We start from the raw sequence: 21,679 nt of genomic DNA on the forward strand, positions 1-21,679 counted from the left end.
AAAATTATGAAAACAATAGCAAAAAAACCAAAAATTCACTGTTTTGAGAAATACTGCATCAGAGTTGTTTGTTTCAACACATTTTCGTTCTGACGCCTCACAAAATTGTCCAGTTCCCATAAACTCTTACTCACACTATCTGGAACATTTGGTGTTCCATGAACAAATAACCTCAGCTTGTCCATGTGGTCAAGTGCTCAGAGAAAGTTGGCATGAAATTTGAATCACCTTCATCAGTGTCACCATTACCAGTCTCATCCTCAGCTATATCCTTGTGTTGTGCACATAAATGTTTGATGGTTTGTGGCTCACATGGTGAAACCACATCATTTACTGAGACATAATCTTTAAAAGCGCATGAAAAATTTATTTGCTTTTGAAGAGTTTTCCAATTTGCACTGCATGTAGAAAGATCTGCATTGATTCACTGTCCTCACATGCATCTTCAGGGAAAATATTTTTTTTTTTTTGTTTCTGAAGCATTTGCTAATGATGGTTGAGTCAAACATTTCCCTTGAAGCAGCAAGAAAATGCATGGTGTCCAGGATGTTGATTTTTGAACCACTTTTGGCACTTTTCATTCTTGTTATAAGTCGTAACTCGAAGGCGCTTACGAAAATGCTGTTTCAGAATTTTTATAGTTCCTTGGTCCATGGGTTGTAGCCGGGTCATTCCATACCAAATCAACCAAAAAAAAAAACTATTTTTGACACCCACCATCTCAGATTTTGATGAAACTTGGCATGGCTGTTCAATTTATTGATGTAAGTAACCATACCAATTTGTTTTGCTCTATCTCTAGCAGTTTAGATTTTACAGCCCCTTAAAGTTTATGGATTATTAGAATTTTATTCATCTGGCCGCCGTTAACTAGATGTGTTGTCCGATGGAAAAAAATTCAGTTTTTTTTTTTACTAACCATTTTGTCTGAAAAATTTCTTAAGTTTGGATCAATGTAGCAGGAATAATATAAAAAATGAACAAAACTACTAAGTGTTTATTTGGAACCATAAAAATATTTCAAAGTGTAATTTTTAATATTATTAAAACAAAATGTAGAGTTTTACGGAAAATGGTAAATCTCATAAAGGGAAAAGGATAATCATGAAATCTTTGTTTTGTTTTTGTTCTAAAAGATATGTTCTACCATATTAAACAGTAAGATTCGTGGTTTTTTTCTCCTTTGATAATTTTTTTCACTTCAAAACACAAAAATTAGTTAATTATTTAATTTTGATTAAAAAGCTGCTTTGGCCGCTATTTGCCTGACTGTGTTTCTGAATTATATACAGATGATTAAAATACCATATTTTCGTTTCGGTATCCCACACGCTTTTTTATAAAATAAATTACCTTACTTGCTGCTTCCTGTTTCCCACGCTGTCAAAGCCCTGCATTCGTGCCATGACACCATCCTGTTCCTTTTCTACTTGCAAATACAACTGCCAGTGTAGTGTTACGCCCCTCGTGCCTCAAAATAAAATTATTTTATTTTAATAAAAAGTCTTTGGAAACTGCTGGGCAAAATACAAAGAAAATTAAAGTTAATTACCAGAGGGGGCACGAGGTGGTGCACAAGACAAAATTTACACTCCCTGCACACTAGTAACTTGGGGAGTTCGTGGATCGATAAAATGAAGAAGGTATTTGATAAATAAATACACTACATCGGTAGCTTGGTCTATAGGTTTTCCTGGTTTATTATTAAGAGATTTTGTTTTCGCATTATTTCAACATGACAATAAAGATCTTAGTAAGTAACAAATTTAAGGGGGCGCCCCGTGATTATTTAAAACAATACATATTACACCTTAACAAATAAATGATTACATAAACCAAAATTTAAAAAATTGCACCAACATTTGATCCTCCCAACGATTACATATACATGAGTTTCCTTGACTTTACATGTCCCTGAAGATTACTTTCTTAAAGCCCTGCTCGCTGGTATCTTGTTAGTGAATTTAGTTGATTCGATTCAAGTGGAATATATATATAGCTTATATCACCCGGGTCTTCCCAGGGTGACGTCGGACCGAGAGGAAAACTCTTCTAAAGGGGGAAATCAGCAGCAGGTCCCGAAGATCATGCGGGGAGCAATTTCTCTCCCCGGAAACTTTGACCCTGTCTGAAACACATGTAAAATTCGAAATGAATTAGACCTGCGTCCAGACAGTCATACACAGTTGGCACGAAAAGCCAACAACGGGAATTTGGGGAGAAGAAAAAAAGATTACTCACCAAACAGGGTGTGGAAACAGGGCTCGCGAGGTGTCTCGCGCCGACTTCAGGATGGCGCGTACCGAGAATTCGCGGATGCACGGAAGAAACTTAAATATTTAGGAAGGTAAAAAAAAAAATAAAATTTAACTAAACATGACTTCTTCTAAATACTACATCTCACTGGCTACTGTACCACTGAAATCACATCCCTAAAGCAAGCTGACTACATACTTGTGCACACGAATTCGCAGTTGCCGCGAAAAGCCTCTTAGCACAGAGGACGCCGAGAAGACGTGGTCAGTAGCCGAGTTCGGAGAACTAAGTGACCGCTATGGCGGACACAGCTCCTAATTAAATCGGGCGCTAAAGCCCTAGGGAGGAGGGGGAAGGTTTGGCTCATGGCCGAAAACATGCGGAGGTGTCCGAGGCGGGCGTGACAAGAACACGACATGCGCACTCTCTACCGCCCAGAACAGAAGGCAACAAACAATCGATTTCTACAGGCCGCGAGAAGAAAGCATAGTGCCATATGGCACCGCGGCGCTGCTCTCTAGCGGCGTAAAGGGGAACTAACTGAGGCGGTGAGCTGACTTGCCACCAGGTGTCACGAGGGTGAGCTCTGCACGCTGGTGACCAGGCCCGCGGTTACTTTTTCCTCCGCTAGATGTCGGGGACGTCTCTGTCGGACCAGGGAGAAGGTCCTTGAATTAGGCCATCGTCCCGTCAGGTCACTGCTCCTAGCTTGATTTCTCAGAACTAAAGTGTGGCGGAGAGAGAGGAAGGGGGGGGGGGGGGGCAGAAAACGCCACTAGCTTGAGAACGTCGGTCCACTGGAGACTGCTTCGTGACGAGACTAGCTATTCTCAGCAGCCCTCTAAGAAGAAGCAGCTCGCAGGTCAGAAGCTGCTCTATGCGATTTTGGTCATGCAGGGAATTAAAATTACAAACTCGGGACGTGACTGCAGGCGAGAGAAATTTCAACCGGGCTGACCATGTCCACATTAGACAGCAAAATATCAGATTGGCCCCCTGGAAAGGGGCTTCGGTTCACTGGCACAAAGTTTAAATACGTGGCGTACACCGGCCTAACAAAAGTAAATTACCCCCTTAACAACCAGATAAATTAAAAAAATAAGAAATCCCAAAAAATTTTAAAATTACAGAAAAATTAAAAAAGGGTGACGAAATGCCTAATTTCCGGCACAGTAGTTTACCTATTTTTTTGTGTTTGTGCCTGGCTGCGGACTTCACACACCCCTTCCCCCGTCTTCTGTGCTAACCCTCTTCCAGATCCAGATGCAAGATCTTCCCAGGAGATAAGCATGAAGGCAAGCAACTGATACAATCCGTGCATAGAGAGAGAACAAGGCGGGCTGTGTGTGACCTTGTGCATGTCCGAACCTGCCTTCCCCTCACAGCAACATTATTTATTATAGCTTCCATGTCAGTCAGTCACAGGCAGTTGCAGTGAAAGAAGTAAGATTCGTGCTTATACATAACAGTCAATTAAGCATTTCAGTAAATGAGTGTTATTGATAGTATTTATGTGTTTTTATTAAACTAAGTGAGTAGTACCAAAGTGCATTGTTGTTATGTTTTGTTGAACAATGGAGAAACACTGCAGTGTTGGAGAAACTACTGAAAGTGATTGCCATCTGTTACACAATGTCAAGGACAAGTCTATACAAGGCATTGAAAAACTTTCTGAAGAAGATTTGAATCTTTTGACATTAAGATGTGAATCCAACAAGTTAACAACTGTTTGCCTTCACCATGAAAGTGTGTTTTTAAAGAAGTATGAATTTTTACAAAAAGTGTGTTGTGATCCTTTCAAAAGACATAAAATTGTTATTAAAAAAGCACTTCGTGTTTTAACTGTACAACAGAGTAGAATCATCTTATCAAAAGGGTACAAGGTTAAACCTGGTCAGAAACTTTGTGCGTTTTGCAGGAATAAACTTTTAAAAGATAAAGAAGCTGACAAGGTTGAAAGTAATGATGAGCACGAGAATGGACAAAGGATATAGAACTAACATTAGAGATGAACTAAACCGAATTAAAAAAAAAATACTGTAATTGACGAGCTCAATTCTTCCGTTCATGAAATTGGATGTTTACCAATGAAATTACATGCACTTGGTCATCATAGAAAATCATGTTATGCTAAAGAAAAGCTACAAAAAGTTCATGAAAAAGTAAAATAAAAAATTGAAACTGTTCTTGAAGTTGATCTACCAGAAGAAAAAAACTTGTTGGGAAAAAGTATGTTGCAGAACAGTGAAGACATGGATAAACAACAAGTGTTTAAAGACAAAGGTTTTTTAGGCGAACCAGACCCTAAGCAAGGGAAACAGCTAAGCCTTGAAACTATTTAGTGAAACAATTTTATCAGAGTGATGAACATTGTAGAATTCTGCCAGGGATGAAGGATGTCATGAGTATAGGAAAAAAGGTTTATTAGAGAAAGCATTTGATTTTGTGTAATCTTTCTGAGCTATACTCAAGTTTTAATGGGAGCATCCTCATTTGAAAATAGGTTTTTCAAAATTCTGTTTCTTGAGACCTAAATGGTGCATTTTAGCTGCCTCTAGTGGCACACACTTAGTATGCGTGTGCACAATACACTAGAATGTTATTTTATTGATTCATGGAGCCGGTATAGAGGAAGATTACAAAGAACTGATATTGCTCATGGTTTGTGAAGTAGCAACAAGAGAATGTATGTTAAGGCATTGTGACAAATGTTCATCAAAAGATAACCTTGTCCATTTTTTACAGACAAAGTTTGAAGAATATGACAATGAAGATGTTATTGAGTTCAGTTAGTGGGTTTCCATAGACCGAACTGAAATGATAAGGTGTTCCAGCTCTGTTGTTGAATTTATAGAAACATTAGTTGAAAAACTAAACAAATTAATACCTCATTCTTCATTGCAAAATCACAAGCATCTACTTTTAAAATTTTAAAGGAAACAGCTCTTTCCAATGTAGCTGTAATTTCAATGGACTTCAGCGAAAATTATACTTTCACGATACAAGAGGAAGCCCAAGGTTACCACTGGACCTCAGATTCATGCACTATTCATCCTGTAATCATTCACTGCAAGGATGCAACTGGCAAAAAGCTTGTTCTACCTTTTTGCATCATATCTGATGACCTCAAACATGATGTAAGTATGGTGTACGAAATCCAAAAAACTATGACTGCCTTTCGTGAAAGAGAACCACCCACACATAAAAGAGATTCATTACTTTAGTGATGGGTGTGCAGCATAATATAAAAATAAATACAACTTCGTAAACCTGTGTCTACATGAGAGAAATTTTTTACTGAGAGCTCATTGGTCATTTTTTGCGACCAGCCATGGCAAAACGTAATGCGATGGAATAGGGGGTACTGTAAAAGGCATAGCTTGGAGGGAAAGTCTTAAACGACCTCTGGACAAAACAAATTATAACAGTGGCTGAACTGTTTGACTTCTGCAAGACCAGAATTGAAAATATCAGTTTCCATTTTATTACTAAAGAAGCAGTTAAATTGACTTGTCTTGCTATGGAAAGTCACTTCAAAGATGTTCAAACTCTTCCAGGGACAAGATCATTTCACAACTTTCAGCCACAAAATGATTCACAAACAATTGAGGCTCGAAGAATTAGCAAGTATGAAAAAGCAGCTATTGTTTTTAATTTATTTAGCATTCAGCAAAGCTATCTTGTGAAATTAGAAAATTTGTACCTTAGATGTTTTATTGCTTGTGTTTATGACAGCTTCTGGTACTTTGGCATGGTGAATGAGATAAATGCTGAACAAAAAGATGTCACGGTACAGTTTCTTCATCCCCGCGGACCATCACCATCCTTTTTTTGGCCCAAGAAAGAAGATACATGTGCTGTGCCCATTCCTCATATTATTGCTATGGTGGAACCGCCAAAAACAATGACTGGAAGAACCTATCAGTTTTCACAAGAATGCATGACAAATATCCAATCAAAATTTGACAATCTGGAAGAATTTTGAAGTACAATGACCTAACAATGTTACAACTGCACGAACTGTAAGCATTAATAACATAGGAGTAATGCATGTGTAAGTAAACACACTAATGTTTTATGTAGTGTAATTTAATAATTATATTTAAATTGAACTGCAATCTCATTACTGAGGTCAGTTCTGTTCGTATTTGTGAGTGTAAAGGGAACAGGTTGATGTCATGGCAGGAATGCAGTATTTGACAGCGTGGGAAACAGGAAGCAGCAAGTAAGGTAATTTATTTTATAAAAAGGTGTGGGATACCAAAAGGAAACTATGGTATTTTAATCATCTGTATATAATTCAGAAACACAGTCAGGCAAATAGCAGCCAAAGCAGCTTTTTAACTAAAATTAAATAATTAACTCATTTTAGTGTTTTGAAGTGAAAAAAATTATCAAAGGAGTAAAAAAACCGACAAATCTTACTGTTTAATATGGTAGAACATATCTTTTAGAACAAAAACAAAACAGAGATTTCATGATTATCCTTTTCCCTTTATGAGATTTACCATTTTCCGTAAAACTCTACATTTTGTTTCAATAATCATAAAAATTACACTTTGAGATTTTTTTTATGGTTCCAAATAAACACTGAGTAGTTTTGTTCATTTCTTATATTATTCCTGCTACATTGATCCAAACTTAAAAAATTTTTCAGACAAAATGGTAAGTAAATAAAAAAAAAATATGAATTTTTTTCCATCGGGCAAATAATTTAGTTAACGGCGGCCAGATGAAGAAAATTCCAATAATCCATAAACTTTAAGGGGCTGTAAAATCTAAACCATTAGAGATAGAACAAAACAAATTGGTATGGTTACTTGCATCAATGAATAGAACAACCATGCCAAGTTTTGCCAAATTCTGAGATGGTGGGTGTCATGGTGTGGTTGAACTGACATGGAATGACCCAGCCTGGATGTTGATTTTGGTGGGAAAGATTCAATTTTAATATTTCTAAGGTTGGATATTTCCTTGGGATGAGCAGGGCAGTGATCCATGAAAAGCAATCTTTTGATTTTTGCACCCCATCTTTGCATCCAGTGCTCTCACATAGTCTTCAAAAATGCTGCCTGTCATCCACTCATACTTGTTGTTTACATACTTGCAAGGTAATGGTAATGGCATTATGTTGTTAAAACACCGTGGGTTTTTTTGGTTTCCCAATTACCAGCAATGGTAACTTTTCAGTGTCATCCATGTTAGCACCTAATAACACTGTCACTCTTTCCTTACTTTGTTTGCGTCCATCGTAGAATGTTTCACCTTTTAAAACAAAGGTTTTGTCTGGAAGCATGTTGACAAATAGACAGCATTCATCGACGTTGAATACATTTTTTGGTCCAAAGGCCTTTGTAATTTGCAGGCAACTGTGTGTGTATCCAACTGGACAGTACCAACACACACTCTCTCAGATTCCCCACTTACAGTTCTATATACAATTCCTACTCTATTCTTAAATCTGTTGAGCCAACCAATCTCCATTTTGTTTACACTTTGACGAAACATTAGTAGCCAAAACTTGGTCTCGCTTCATCATGATTTCGTTCAAATAGATGGCGGCATCCCAAGTTTTTTTTTGCCATACTCACTCTTGGTATCAAAGGATTCGCATCAACTTCTGATATTATTTTCAGTTTTTCTTCAAACAATAACACCTTCCATTTAATGGGTCCTCCACTACTTGTAAACATTTATTATGCTTGATAACCATACAATTACACCTAAAAAGATCGCAAACCCAAAAAACGAGTAATGGCTGGTGGTAAATATGGTTTGCTGCATATTCGTCACATGTTTTAACTTGAATAGTAAAAAATGAGTGCAGATGGAATAGCTTCTCAGTCTATACGAATGCAAGCAGATTATTTGTCAAAATTACAACTTGTAACAGCGTGCGGCGTGTGGCACAGGTTTCGATGGTCTTGTGCAAGTTCAAATTATTTCGTTATCGTTCGGAAATAAGTTAATTTTTAAAAATTCAAGATAAATAGAGTTTAAAAGTTTAAAGATAAACATTACTATTATTTCACAAACGCTGAACGTTATATGTGGGAAACATCTATTAATGCAAATGTTATGAATGGGAAAAATTAACATAGCTATATATGGAAGTGATCAAGGGGATAATTTTGTGAAATTAATAAGCGGAGGAACGTATTATGCAGGGATGTCTTAAGTAAGTTTTACCGTATGTTCTTAAAGGACTGTGGTTTTTGTTTACTGTGTTTGGGTCTCATTATTATTATCATATTTTATTTTGTACTTTTTCAAACATAAGTTAAGCTTTTCGGAAAATTTGGTATCTTCATATTCTGTGAGATTGCTATAAACTTTGATTGTCTTGGTTGAGTGTATTTATTTATGTGTGAAATTTGATGCTGATAGCTTTCAGACCAGACATGGTTGAAAGAAAAGTTGGTCCATATGCCGTTGCTTCAAGAACCGTTGAATGTGAAGGGAAGTTTCCAGTTTATCAAGCCATCTGAAATAGTTATGCTGGGATCATTTGTGACTAGTTGTGCCCTTGGACCAAACATATGTGTGGATGTTATGCTAGATATGCCTAAGGTGGGTAAATTGTATGGTAAGATAAGTATGATAGTTTATTGCCTGTGCACTTGGTATTGTTATGTTAGTAATAACATTGTTAGTGATAAAGTTTGTTAAAATATTATATATGTGTAACAGCAATAATGATGGAAGTATTAAATAACAGGAAATATAATCCAGCACATTAAGTACTTTGGTCATGTCATATTAGTGATTTTGCCTGATTATTGAACCTCAATATAGTTTTAACAGGAATACCATAAAGTATTAATATACAGTACAATGATATTAAAAAAAAATAAAAAATGATTGTGTACTGTATATTAATATTTTATGGTATTCCTGTTAAAACTGTATTGAGGTTCAATAATCCGGCAAAATCACTAACGTGTCACGACTAAAGACATACAGGTATGTTTGTGGTATTAAAACTATTAAAAAAAAGTAAATTAACTTTCTGACTACTGACGTAACAATCCTTCATAAAGATTGTTTTGAAAATGCTGGCAACGTAATAGTTCACTTGATTTCAGTACAGTTGTATATACTTCACGTATTATGATGACACCAACTGTGTTGAAATTAGCTAATATAGTATTACATTCCAATGGTTTAGAGGTAATAAATACTATGTTAGAATCACCAAAGTGTTAAGAAGAGGGGTTGTGAAACATTACCATGCCAAATCACACTTGAGCTCCTGTTTGACACAAAACCTTCATATATGTTATAAACAAAAAAATATAAAAAAATTAAATAACATTACTGGGCATTTCTCTGTAAACTGGGCAACTCCTTGTCTCAGGCCAATATTGTATAAAAAAAGTTCAAATCATAAATGTTTAATAACTTTAAAAGATAATAAACTAATCTAGCTCTGCTGAGCATACAATATCCTTCAAAACAAAGTTTATTGTATTAAAAATGTTTTTATAGATGGCAAAAAACAGTCCCCTTGCATGTCACCAAAACAGTACAGTCACTTCAGATTAAATTAATTAAGACAATAACTATTGGAATCAATCAAATTGTTTGATTATTTCATTGTTAATGGGACATGTTTATTTTTTTTATAAATATTATTTTACCATACTAAAAAGTAAATTAAAGTTTGTCTCTGCATTTTGTCTATATTTAAAATTATGCAACACGTAGACTAAAGGTTAAACAAGGGCGGCGCTGCGTGTACCAGAAAGCAAACGATGTGAAGTTTGCTCGGTTGCAGCCATTACCGCCCGCGCCCAGACTCCATTTTTTTAGTGCTGCACGAGCGTCTCTCCGTGGAAGTCATGTCGTAACCTGACAGCTAACAGTCCTCTGGTGAGGATAATTTTTATTTCTTTTTAATATACTATATTAAACCTTAGATACTTCCTATCTTTATAATAGATAAATATTTCCTATGTACAGTAAAATAACATGACTCAATTACGTTTTGTTACCTTTCAATGAAATCAAATTAAACAGTCCCCTGGCAACAGTGCCCTGCCCCTCAACAGGACAGGGGACTGTTTCTGCCTCCTCGTTACTCTGCTTATACAATAAATTCCAACAAAAGAGCAATTTCAAATTAAGTTATCAAACCTTTTGTAGACTCCAACCTTTTTGGAATGTCATGCCCAAAGTTGATAAGTGTGATACTTGTTTGGGCATTAACTATACAAACATAGACTTGAAATTATCAGCTTTATTTAATGGAAACATCTGGAATTGTAACAGCCATAAGAAATTACTTCAGGAGCTGTGTTGTGACCGCTATAATAAGTGTTTGTCTAGAGAATGTCAGTGTGTTAATAAGATGAAAACAACAATCCCCTGTATTGATTTTTCAGAAAATGCTCAATATTTTCTAAAGTAATGAACATATTTTTGGTTCATCTGCCGTTTATTAACAAATAGGTAGATATATATCCCCTGAATAAGATTTATGAAATATATACGCAAAAAAGTTGCCCAGTTAACAGAGAAATGCCCCACTACTAGAGTTAAAATCATACATTAGATTAAACCATATCATTAACTGTTGATATTGGTGGCCACCCATACATTAGTCCTCACCTTTATTTGATAGTGATTTACATTTCTTTCAATTATAAATCTCATCAAGTTCTCTTGACTGCAGTATCTGTCAATAGGCAAAATGTCTAAATGCGGACGTTTACAGTTCAATATCATAACCATTGTTCCATTCTTTTCTGCCATGCTGTAATGTAAGAAGGGGGAAAAGGAGGGGGAATGGGGTGACACTTCTTGTATGAAGGGGACTGCCACCGTCATGATAATGCCCATCCATGAACATTCACCAGCCTGGAGCACCTTGAAACTAGTACTTAAGTGCCCTAGTGTGCAACGATCAAGCATGATAAATTCACGTCATTGCTGCTGGGTTAAGCATTTCTGTGTGCCATCAGCTGCACACATAGCCGCAGTTGCGCACGTCCGACCCTGGGTCACTTCAGAGTCATACTGTCCGCAGTAATCAGCTTGTTTGCCACCGACCCAGTAACACACAGTGCTCAAGGCTACCAGCACCACCGTGGAGCTCCGCGTGACTAGTCCTTACATTGTCTTGCTTAGATCATCAACAGAACTCATTTCTTGGCAAGGAAATTATAGTTATTTTATTCGTACCGTTCAAATACACTATTTCACATTAATTTTAAATATTATTGCACTTCAAACATACACCAATATAAATATATAAAACCAAAAATAAAAATTAATAAATCAATGAAAATAATACTGTTTGATAACTACTTCTGTGCAAAACTGACCACAAAGAGTGAGCCAGTCACCAAGTAGCTACAGTGCTACAACGGTGAGCGCATGCGCCGTCCGCCCGCCGGCATCACCGGGCAGCGCGCGTTTCAAACAGAGGGAATTCCTTTTAATGTGTTGAATAAAATAATACTTGTTAAGACTGCCACAATATATAAAACAATTTTGGTGGTGTTTTGCTAGTGTGTGTCTGACATTATTTTTATAGTGTGGATTTGCCACAATTAAGATGCTCATATTGGGCTCATTTCAGTGAAATGACATGTATTTGCAGTGTTTACAATCATTTTACCTTACAGGAACATTGTCTTCAATACTTATTTGCAGTTATTTTACGATAAAAAATATAGTAATAAAATAATAATGTGTTACACTTAACACAGTATTATGTGTTCACACTTCAATACATGATTATTGTTTTAACACAATGAATAACTGACCTCCATGTCTCCGTTGTGCTTGGTAGTTTGTTTTAAATTTTAAAACTGCTATCATCTAATATTTATTCAGAGTTTGAAACTTTTGCTTGAGTATTGTTTGAAATTTGAAACTATTGTTAGAATGTTTATATAAAATTTGAAACTACTGCTGGAGTATTTTTTTTTAACTTATCTAACTGCTTGAATAATTATATTTTGATATTCTTGTTTAAATATTTGTTTGACATCTGTAACTAGGTACCTACTGCTATAATATTTGTTTGAAATGTTCAACATCTGCTAGAATATTTGAAGTTTGAACCTATTGCTTGACTACTACTCTCAAGTTACTTGTTTGAAGTGTAAAACTACTGCTAGATGAGGTGGGATGCTTGTTTGCAGCAATGTTTCCTTCAGAGTGACTGCCTGAACGAGCGGTACCTGCGCAAGCGCGCTCTGTACCTGTGCTGCACGGCCAGCCTCCTCCAGCAGAGCGGCCTGGTCGAGGCCGCGTACTTCGCGCCGTGCCAGGGAGACCCACACAGGCCGGTGCTGCAGCTGCGGCCCACTGGGAAACTGGGCAAGCGCATGTCGGTATGTGTGAGGTTGTCGCCTCAGCCCGGCACCTTCAAGATGACCAGGTTTTCCCCGACCAAGAACAATGTGCGTCCTAGCTGGTTTTTTGGCACTCAAGACACAGATGAAGGTAAACACAGTATATGTAAGCCCCCAGGCAACTAATTTAAAGGAAAAAAATATATAGACAGACACACAAATACTCTTAGGCTGGTAGTTATATAAACACACACACGCACACACAGAGCAGGAATGCATGTCTTTGCGGGATGGATCTTTTCACTGGTTCCACCAGCTTCCTTTGCTCATGAGAGACAAGGACAAACTGTGAGTTGTTGGTTTATGGGTTTTAATTGTAACTAGTTGTTTGCAATATTTACAGTTGTTGTGAAAAAGCACTAATTGAATTAATAATTGTATATTGAGTCGTAGTAGCTAATTATTAAGTTATTAGTTTATTTCAAAATGTTGAATCTCAACTGTATCTAGTACGTATTTCAAAATGTAAAGCTGAATATGAAATCTTGAATGTTATATATAGAAATGTGGACTCATGGTGAGAGATTCATTCTTATTCTTATTTTCTGGTTAAAAGTAAGTTTGGATTGATAACATTGCATACAGTAGAAAATGTAAAATAACGGAAATGAATGGAAAAAAATTTTTTGCTCAGAGAACTGTGATATAATATGACCTAATCTTATTTTACTCTGATATACACATAATTATTCATTATGCGTATCCGAAGTATATCTAAAAAGAATAATTATACACTTAAATTATATATTTACATTCTGTAGAGAGTATAGGTAAGCATACAGCCTATGTACAACTTTTCATACTTAAATTAGCAATTCATAATAACATAACATTTACAGGTTAAGAATATTACCAAAAATATCACAAAACATAAGGAAAGTGTACTAAAGCAAAAGTTATATTTTTCAAATAAAAAAAAATACAGCAAGGTTTCTCAAAAAATTAAAAAAAAGTATATTCAGTCTAACTACACATATACAAACTAGGTTAAGTTATTACTACTACACGCCCAAGCCAACTGTGGTCTCGGGAAAAATGTGAACTACCCAAGGTCAGACGGACCCCTCCCTCCGCCGTCATCCCTTCCGTCACACTGTCCCCTCCCTTTCCCTAGTCCGCCTCAAGGGTCGAAGCGCGTCATGTCGCGGGTGGGACGGTAAGTAGAGTTGTTACCTTAAGTTACGACACAGTGCACGGATACGGGAGTATCGCTGTTCAAGTAATTCACGGATCCTTTGAAAGCGGAGCAAGGTTTCGAAGCGTGCGTGACTGTAATATAACATGTATTGACAAATGGCATTGGGCAGTACAACAAAACATAAAACTATACATAGCCAGTGCAGGGAAGTGATTAGCAATGTGATTCCATTTTGTGATCAGGAGAAGGCATCAGGCAAACTTACCCATCCATAATGTAATGCAACAGAGCGTGCGGCCGCAGGGACAGGGAAATCGAAAGGAACAATATGCAAAATTAGAAAAGAAAGTAAAGAAGCCGCTATCAGAGGGGGAATTTTGCACACACCAGGAAAGAAAAGAAAAGCAAGTAGTAACACAATATCAGTTGATGAGTTTGACCTTGGGGTAATACGGCGCACCGTATAACAGTTTTATACGGTGAAAGAAGAGGTTCCAAGACTTAATAAGCTTCTTGCAGTGTTACAAGAAGAAATAAATTTCCCTGGACGAAAAGAAACTTTGAGAAAAATCCTGCATAAATTGGGTTTCCGGTTCAAAAAATGCAAGAATAAAAGGAAAATATTAATGGAACGCAATAAAATTGTTGCTTGTAGGGGCAAATATTTACGTCGAATGAAAGCAAATGAGCAGGCTGGTGAAAAGAAAAAAACAGTTGTGTACATTGACGAAACCTGGATTCACCCGACGTACACAGTAAGCAAGTGTTGGCAAGACAATGAAACACCCGGTGTTTTGAAGAATGACAGCGCTGGTCAACGTTGGATAATCGTACATGCAGGTTGCGATCTAGGTTTCATTCCAGGTGCATATCTCATTTTCAAGTCCAAAGGTAAAAGTGGCAATTATCACGACGAGATGAACTTCACAAACTTTTCCAGATGGGTGCAAGAGAAGCTTATTCCCAATCTGCCTGCTAATTCGTTGGTTGTAATGGATAATGCCCCTTATCATTCCGTTCAGTTAAATAAGCCACCAACAGCCGGTACAAGAAAACAAGATATCATCCAATGGTTACAGAACAACAACATTCCGCATGACAATGATATGACAAAATGTGAACTCCAGCTCGTTCGTGGTTGACGTCCACCTCCCAGGTTTCGCATAAATGAGATGTTAGAAGAACATGGGCATGAAGTAATAAGATTACCACCATACCACTGTGAGCTTAATGCTATTTAGTATGTATGGAACATTGTGAAATCACATGTTGCTGAAAAAAATGTCGCTCAATCATCACGTACCATTGAAAACATCACAACAGAAGCAATCAATAGCGTCACCAAAGAAGAATGGCAAAATGCTATTTTACATGTAAAACATACAGAAGCAGAGTACTGGACAGGTGACTGTCTAATGAAGCACGAAATTGAGAAAATTGTTGTTAAATTTGGCGAGTCCAGCTCAGACAGTGAATGGGACTTTTCGGACAACAGCAGCACATATTCCAATGGTAACATATCAGGAATTGAACCAAATGGCTGAGTGGGCGTTTGTTACGTGCACTATGCACGAAACTGTGTTGAAATGTTTCTTGCATTTTTTTCATTAATTAATCACACAAACAATATTTTCTTTGATTATAGGCAAATGTATACCAACATGTATGTTAAAAATGGTGCTGAGTGAAATAATTATTATAACACAAACGGTACGATGTGATGCTGTGACACACTTTGGTACACACTGTGACATCTTCGTAGACACTGTGTTTCGCTGTTTTATATGACTGTACCTTCACCTTATCACAACATTTCTTACTGCACGACTGCGCTTCATGGCCATCGTTTCATCCAGGTAATCATGCTTACATGTTGCGTACACTTATGAACGCATGTGTATACTCCTTGCTTCCACAGCTAACGGTATTCCCGTACTGCCAACCCCTCCTCATTCCCCACCCCTCTCTCACTGCGACACTAGCGCTCCCGTCACTCCCCTCCTCGGGACCACAGAAGGCTTGGGCGTGTAGTACATACAATGTTAAATTACCAGTTTTAAATTACTACAATACAGGTTGTGAAAAAGAGCTGAAATTAATTTCAGTGATAGCAAATAAGAATAGGTACAAAAAGCATCTGAAATTTTGGTTTTCTTTAATTGCTGGCTGTTCAGTTCCTCTATTTTTTTGTCTATATGATTCAACTGGTCAAACAAACTTTCTGGATTGTTGAACCCAGAAAATCAATTCCTCAAAACATAAACTGCTTCTAGAGCTTCATGCTTGTGAGGTATAGGGATTTCATGATATTCTTCTTCATAGCCATCACCATCATCTCCATCAGGTTGCTTTTCCTTCATGTGCGAACTGACAATATCATCAAGAGATTGTTCTTCTGTAGTTTGCACATGACTGTCAATGTTGAAAAAGTCGCTGAACAAACTGTTGGACTGAATTTTCTTCCAGTCTTATTCCTCTATGCTGTCACCTGGTTCACTGTCCTCATTTGTACACACTGTTCCTGAACTTGGAAAACCTGACTTTCTGAACAATTTTAAATTTTTGATGTAACTTGTCTATGCATAGGCAATTTCATGCACTGCATCCAGAATATTGATTTTTTTTTCTTGTGGATTTTTGGCCAGCATCGAAGAGATTCAAAATATTTTGGACAATCCTTTTCCTTTACTTCAATTTAAAGGCATGTATGATGCCTAAGTCCAAAGGCTGAAAGCTCACTGGTGCAATTGGCAGGGGGGAAAAAAAAACAATCTTTACATTCCTTAAATTCAAATCCTGAGGTTGAGCTGGGCACTGGTCAAGAAACAACAAAGTTTTTCTCCCCTTAACACCCATTGCTGCATCCAGAGAACACAGATGCTGTTCAAAGATTTTTGATGTCATCCAGGCCTTTTGATTTGTCAAATATTTTGTTGGCAAAATTTGTGGTATGTTTTAAAAACACCTTGGATTCTGTGCCTTCCCTATCATTAGGGCCTGGAAAATTTCGGTGTTTTCAATATGCAAAAAGCGGTACTTTCAAATTAGAAAAGCGGTGGTTTAAAGTCGGTATTTTCGTTATGCAATGGAAATTTTACCGGTATTTTAAATGTTGACTAAATTGTGCAGTTATTGAATATAATAGTTTACATATTTAATAAACAATCCATGTATACTAGGAATAGGCTAATATGCATAATAACAGCCAATTAAATCCAAAACAGTTACACAAAACAGACACGTTGCTATAGATGTTTGCAATACAATTTTTTATTTTTTTTTTTTTTTTTTTTTTGCTGCCAATGCCACATGCTTAGCCGACTTTAGGTGTTTGTCAATGAAATCTTTTCTATCCCATGAAACTTTACAGTTGCAAAATTTGCACATCACTGTGCTATTGTCAGTACAATAAAACCCATGTTTCTGATACTGATATGCTCGTATTTAATGGAGTGGAGGAACACGGGGTTGCCACTTGAACAAACCCCAGCGCACAAATGAGAAGAAACTTAGTGTGAACTATACCCCAGATCAATTTTGAGCATCAAAACCATACACGAACACGGCTTATGTAAAAATAAGGTAATTATGCTGAAACACAAGACTTGGGTTAAAGGATACTTTAACCTTGTGTGGATCAAGTAGAAAACATTCGGCTATAAACGAAAGAAATAAGAACAATGCTATCCTGAAATGCTGTGACATGTTTTTGGAGTAGATAATCACAGCGACAGACCGACAGGATGCGCTCCCGCCCTTGCCGTCAGCGATGTTTATTTTGACAGCTCAAGCAATTATCTTTTCCACGTCCCTTCGCAGCGTAAAAAAAAAGAGAAAAAAAGCACGCCGACAGTTTCTCACGCAGAAGGTTGAAATAAGGGATGGAATGTGTTGAAATGTTAGCTGTTAAAAAAAAAAGGGGGGGGGGGGGGGTTGCTTTTACATGGTTTGTGGCTCTGGGAGGGATGAGCCTTGAAGAATTAGCAGGGGATGGGAGAGGTAAGCGTCGCGTCACGTCACGTATGACGTCAAGCCGCCGGGCGGGTAAGATAACGTGACAGCTGAGACGGCTTTTCGTGCGATAGTGGAGACGCCGAGCTCGTCTAGACACTGCCGCGTGGCCAGTCTAGAGGGGTGGTATCTATTTTTAGACATCTTTTGTATGCCTGGCTGCTTACAGTACAGCTCTCGCCAAGATAAACGTGAACGCATAGAGCCCAACAAAGTGTAACAGACTTGTTTTTCAGCTGATTTTACTCAAATTTTCGACTTTCTCTGCTTAAATTTTTCATGTTTTCTCAAAAAACGGTCATATAAACGGAATGGACGCATCAGAGGGGGCTCGCATCGGCGGGATTCTACTGTAATGGTACTTTTCGGGGATATATTCGCAGTGTAATATAGAAATGTTGTGGTTTTCGTGAATGTACTTACTTTTCGCGTTTTCATGCGAAATTCGCGCGAATTTTCGCAAAATTCGCGATCGCGAAAATTTCCAGGCCCTACCTATCATCAATGATTGAAGTTTCTCACTGCCATCTGAATTGCTCATTAGCAAAACTGAGAGCCTTTGTTTACGAAGTTTACCACCAAGACATTGCTCTGCTTTTAAACACAGCGTTTGGTATGGGAGAAGAGAATAAAAAAGGCCTGTTTCATCCGCATTAAAAATGTCCTTCGGGTCATATCCTTATGTATTTGTGCAACTGACCTTGTTTTCACATTTGTACGGTCGTAGAGTTTACAATTCTACTTTCTCCACATACTGCTTTATTTACAAGGTTATGTCGTTGTTTGAAACAGTCAATTCATCCATTGGATGCACGAAACTCATTAATTCCTAGCAGCGTAGCTATAAATTGTGCCTTTTCTCTCAACAAAGTACCGTTTATGGGTTCATTCGAGGCCCTTGCACCCACAAACCATTCTTTCAAAAGTACTTCAAGTTCCTCATATTTTGATGCATGTATGTATTTTCTCTTCTTAGAAATACCACCAAACTGAGATTAATTTTCTTCAGTCATTTCATGATTTTTCACAATTCTGTGGTGGGTGTGTTAAGTGTGATAAGTCATAAAACTATGATTGTGAGAAAATTGTATTTTAATGTTTAATTAATTATGCTAATTTTTAAAACAAACACTTTAATAACTGCATTGTGAGAGAAGTAAGTTCGTAAACATCATAATTCACATGTCAGTGTATATGTTGTTTACATTACTACATAGTTTATAATAATGACTGAAAATATATAAATATCCAATAAATATTAACATAACACATTGTGCACACCATCATTACACACTTTTTTTGTACCTAAAAAAATGTTCATAAGCCAGAACAAAATATTGTCTTAAATTGTACATAGCTAATTTCCAGAAAAAAGCACAAAATATTATTCCAAAGTACCTGTATATACCCGAATCTAAGACGACCCCCAAACTACAGCCTCATGTTTTCAGGAAAAAATTTTTTTATTGTATTAAACACATGCCAACAAATTAGATATAAAATTGAAAATATGAATACTACAAAGGATTTCAACCACCACTTTTGAAATACTATTAACAGTTCATGTACAAACAGAAATAAATACCTTGTAACTCTACTGTGTGTGTTGTGGTGTGACACTGTTCACTTTGTGTAATCTTTTCCTCTGTAACGTTATTCTCTTTGGGAAATTATAATGTAATTATTATTATTGGGCACCTTGTTTTTCTAATTATATATCAATATTGACTTGCTTGTGATGTAGTATAGTGATAATATTGCAAGACCCAGGAGATAACTTCTAGATGAGTGAGACAACTGACATAAATTTAACATAAACAAAATAAAACTGAGGATAAATGATCATAGGATGTAGTGTATAAATGTTGGGGGAAATGTATCAGGTAAATATGTGAAACTATAATAACAAAATAACATGGGTTTGGGGCACAAGACACAAAACACATTTAATATAACATGAACACTAAAATGACACATACATATACCCTTACACTGTAATAATATTAAATATACACAAAAAACACACTAATAAATGCAGTTAGCTTGGTATTGACAGAAGTTAAGATAATAAAAAAATAATATGGATTTAATTAGGGTGTTATTAAGGCAGACCTGGGGATGTTTTACTGGATCAAACGTCTGGATTTATGGTGGGATAGATTATTCAACAGTTCTTTAATTGTATTCATTGAAAAATATTCTGGAAATGATTTACTCAGATTTAAATGTTAAATGTTTTAGTTTATGCAGTTGTATCTCAAGTGAACTCTTAAAATATTTATACCGAGGCTAGATAGTTCAGTGGGAGCATGATCCCTAGACACGCAGACCACTGGTATATTATTCCAGCTAAAATTATGCCATCAAAACAAATGTTAAATAGCCAGTGCTATTATAGACGTAATTATAATTATTCTGACACGTCGCACAACTTGTGTTGCAAACAAAATCTCCAACAAAGTTATTAACTATTTGTGTGGCATCAGGAATATAATCGTAGATAAAATGTCGATGGCTTAAGCGTCCTTCTAATTATGGTAATAATTAATTACCAACAATATATTTCCTGCCACATTTACTCACGGCACGCCCCGGCATCGTGTAGAATTGGATGCACTATTATTTATTACCACAAGTAATAAATCAATTAAATTATATAAAAATTTCTACACATCAGCATCGAGCTAAGCCTTACGAAGGATGCCTCAGACATTTCTTATTTTCTATTCTCTAATTTCTCACTGTAGTACAAAAGTCTTATTGTTATCTTTAAAAATCAGATTACTGATTGGCTGATGTAAAAACATAACATGAGGCCTTCGTACACATGTACGCAGCAAGATACAGGTAAGTGAGAAAAATATGATGAATTAACAATAAATAACAATTAAATACCAAAATATCATAAAACAATTTCAAACAAATTCAGTTCATGATAGATTTCAAATTAGGTGCTGTAAATGCTGTAATGTCTATTGTTGATGAAATTAGAAATTAGAGTTTCTATTGTTCGTGGCTGTAGATTATTGACACTTATTCAACAATATTATATAACTATGACATTACAATAGTAAAATATTAAAATATAACAATTAATTAGACAATAATAAATAAACAAAATCTGAACGAAAACTGTTGTTATCGTACAACCTATATGGCGGGTACTGTAACTGTTGGAAACTGTTAGAGTTTCATTATGCTGATGCTTCATCTTCATTGTCGTCATCTTCACTGCTGTCGACTTCAGCTTCAATTGCATCTTCTTCCCACATGACACTATCTTCACTGCCATCCAATGCATTAGAAATGCAACATTTCTTGAAGCCTTTGATGATCACTTCTGATGAGATTGTGTCCCATGCAGCCTTAATCCACTGACACAAGACTGCTACACTTGGTTTTCTGATTTTGCCTGTTGGTGTTAGAGCATGGTTGCCTGCCAAGAGCCATTCAGAATACAGCACTTTTAGACAGTCTTTAAATGGTTTGTTGACACACACATCTACTTTATTACCATCATCTTGAAGTTTTTGTCATAGAATTCAATTTCCCTTTTAGTAAAACGGCTTGCAGACGTACCTCTAGTTTCCAGGTGGTCGGCCATTTTCACATAATAATTTGTGTTTAAAACGTAAATAACATAACTCGCGGATCCGTTCGTCCAACTTAAAAAAAATAATCACAGCAAGGAAGTACTGTATAACCTACATTAATGTTTTTGTACAAGAAACTAGTCGATAAGATGGGCACCATCTTGTGCTATAGAACATTCCAAAAACATTGGTCGTAACATGTGCAGCCAGTAACTACTGCACAACCTGAAAACATTGACCCAAAATGGGTATGTTTACCTAAAAATCAGTGTATCTGAATCTAAGGCGACCCCTTTGTTTTGAATTATAAATTATGG

General features: G+C 36.5%; 1 protein-coding gene across 2 annotated transcripts in view; it reads left to right on the forward strand.

Annotated features, from left to right (window-relative positions):
- Positions 1 to 21,679, forward strand: part of LOC134527140 (nucleolar protein 6) — a 227,698-nt gene that overhangs the window by 20,025 nt on the left and 185,994 nt on the right. For both annotated transcript variants that reach the window (XM_063359531.1, XM_063359532.1), the window contains exons 4-5: positions 8,644 to 8,826; positions 12,408 to 12,711. In XM_063359531.1, the coding sequence (XP_063215601.1) occupies positions 8,644 to 8,826; positions 12,408 to 12,711 (487 nt within the window). The remainder of the gene's footprint in view (positions 1 to 8,643; positions 8,827 to 12,407; positions 12,712 to 21,679) is intronic.

Source organism: Bacillus rossius, chromosome 1 (assembly GCF_032445375.1).
Source record: "Bacillus rossius redtenbacheri isolate Brsri chromosome 1, Brsri_v3, whole genome shotgun sequence".
Classification (NCBI taxonomy): domain Eukaryota; kingdom Metazoa; phylum Arthropoda; class Insecta; order Phasmatodea; family Bacillidae; genus Bacillus; species Bacillus rossius.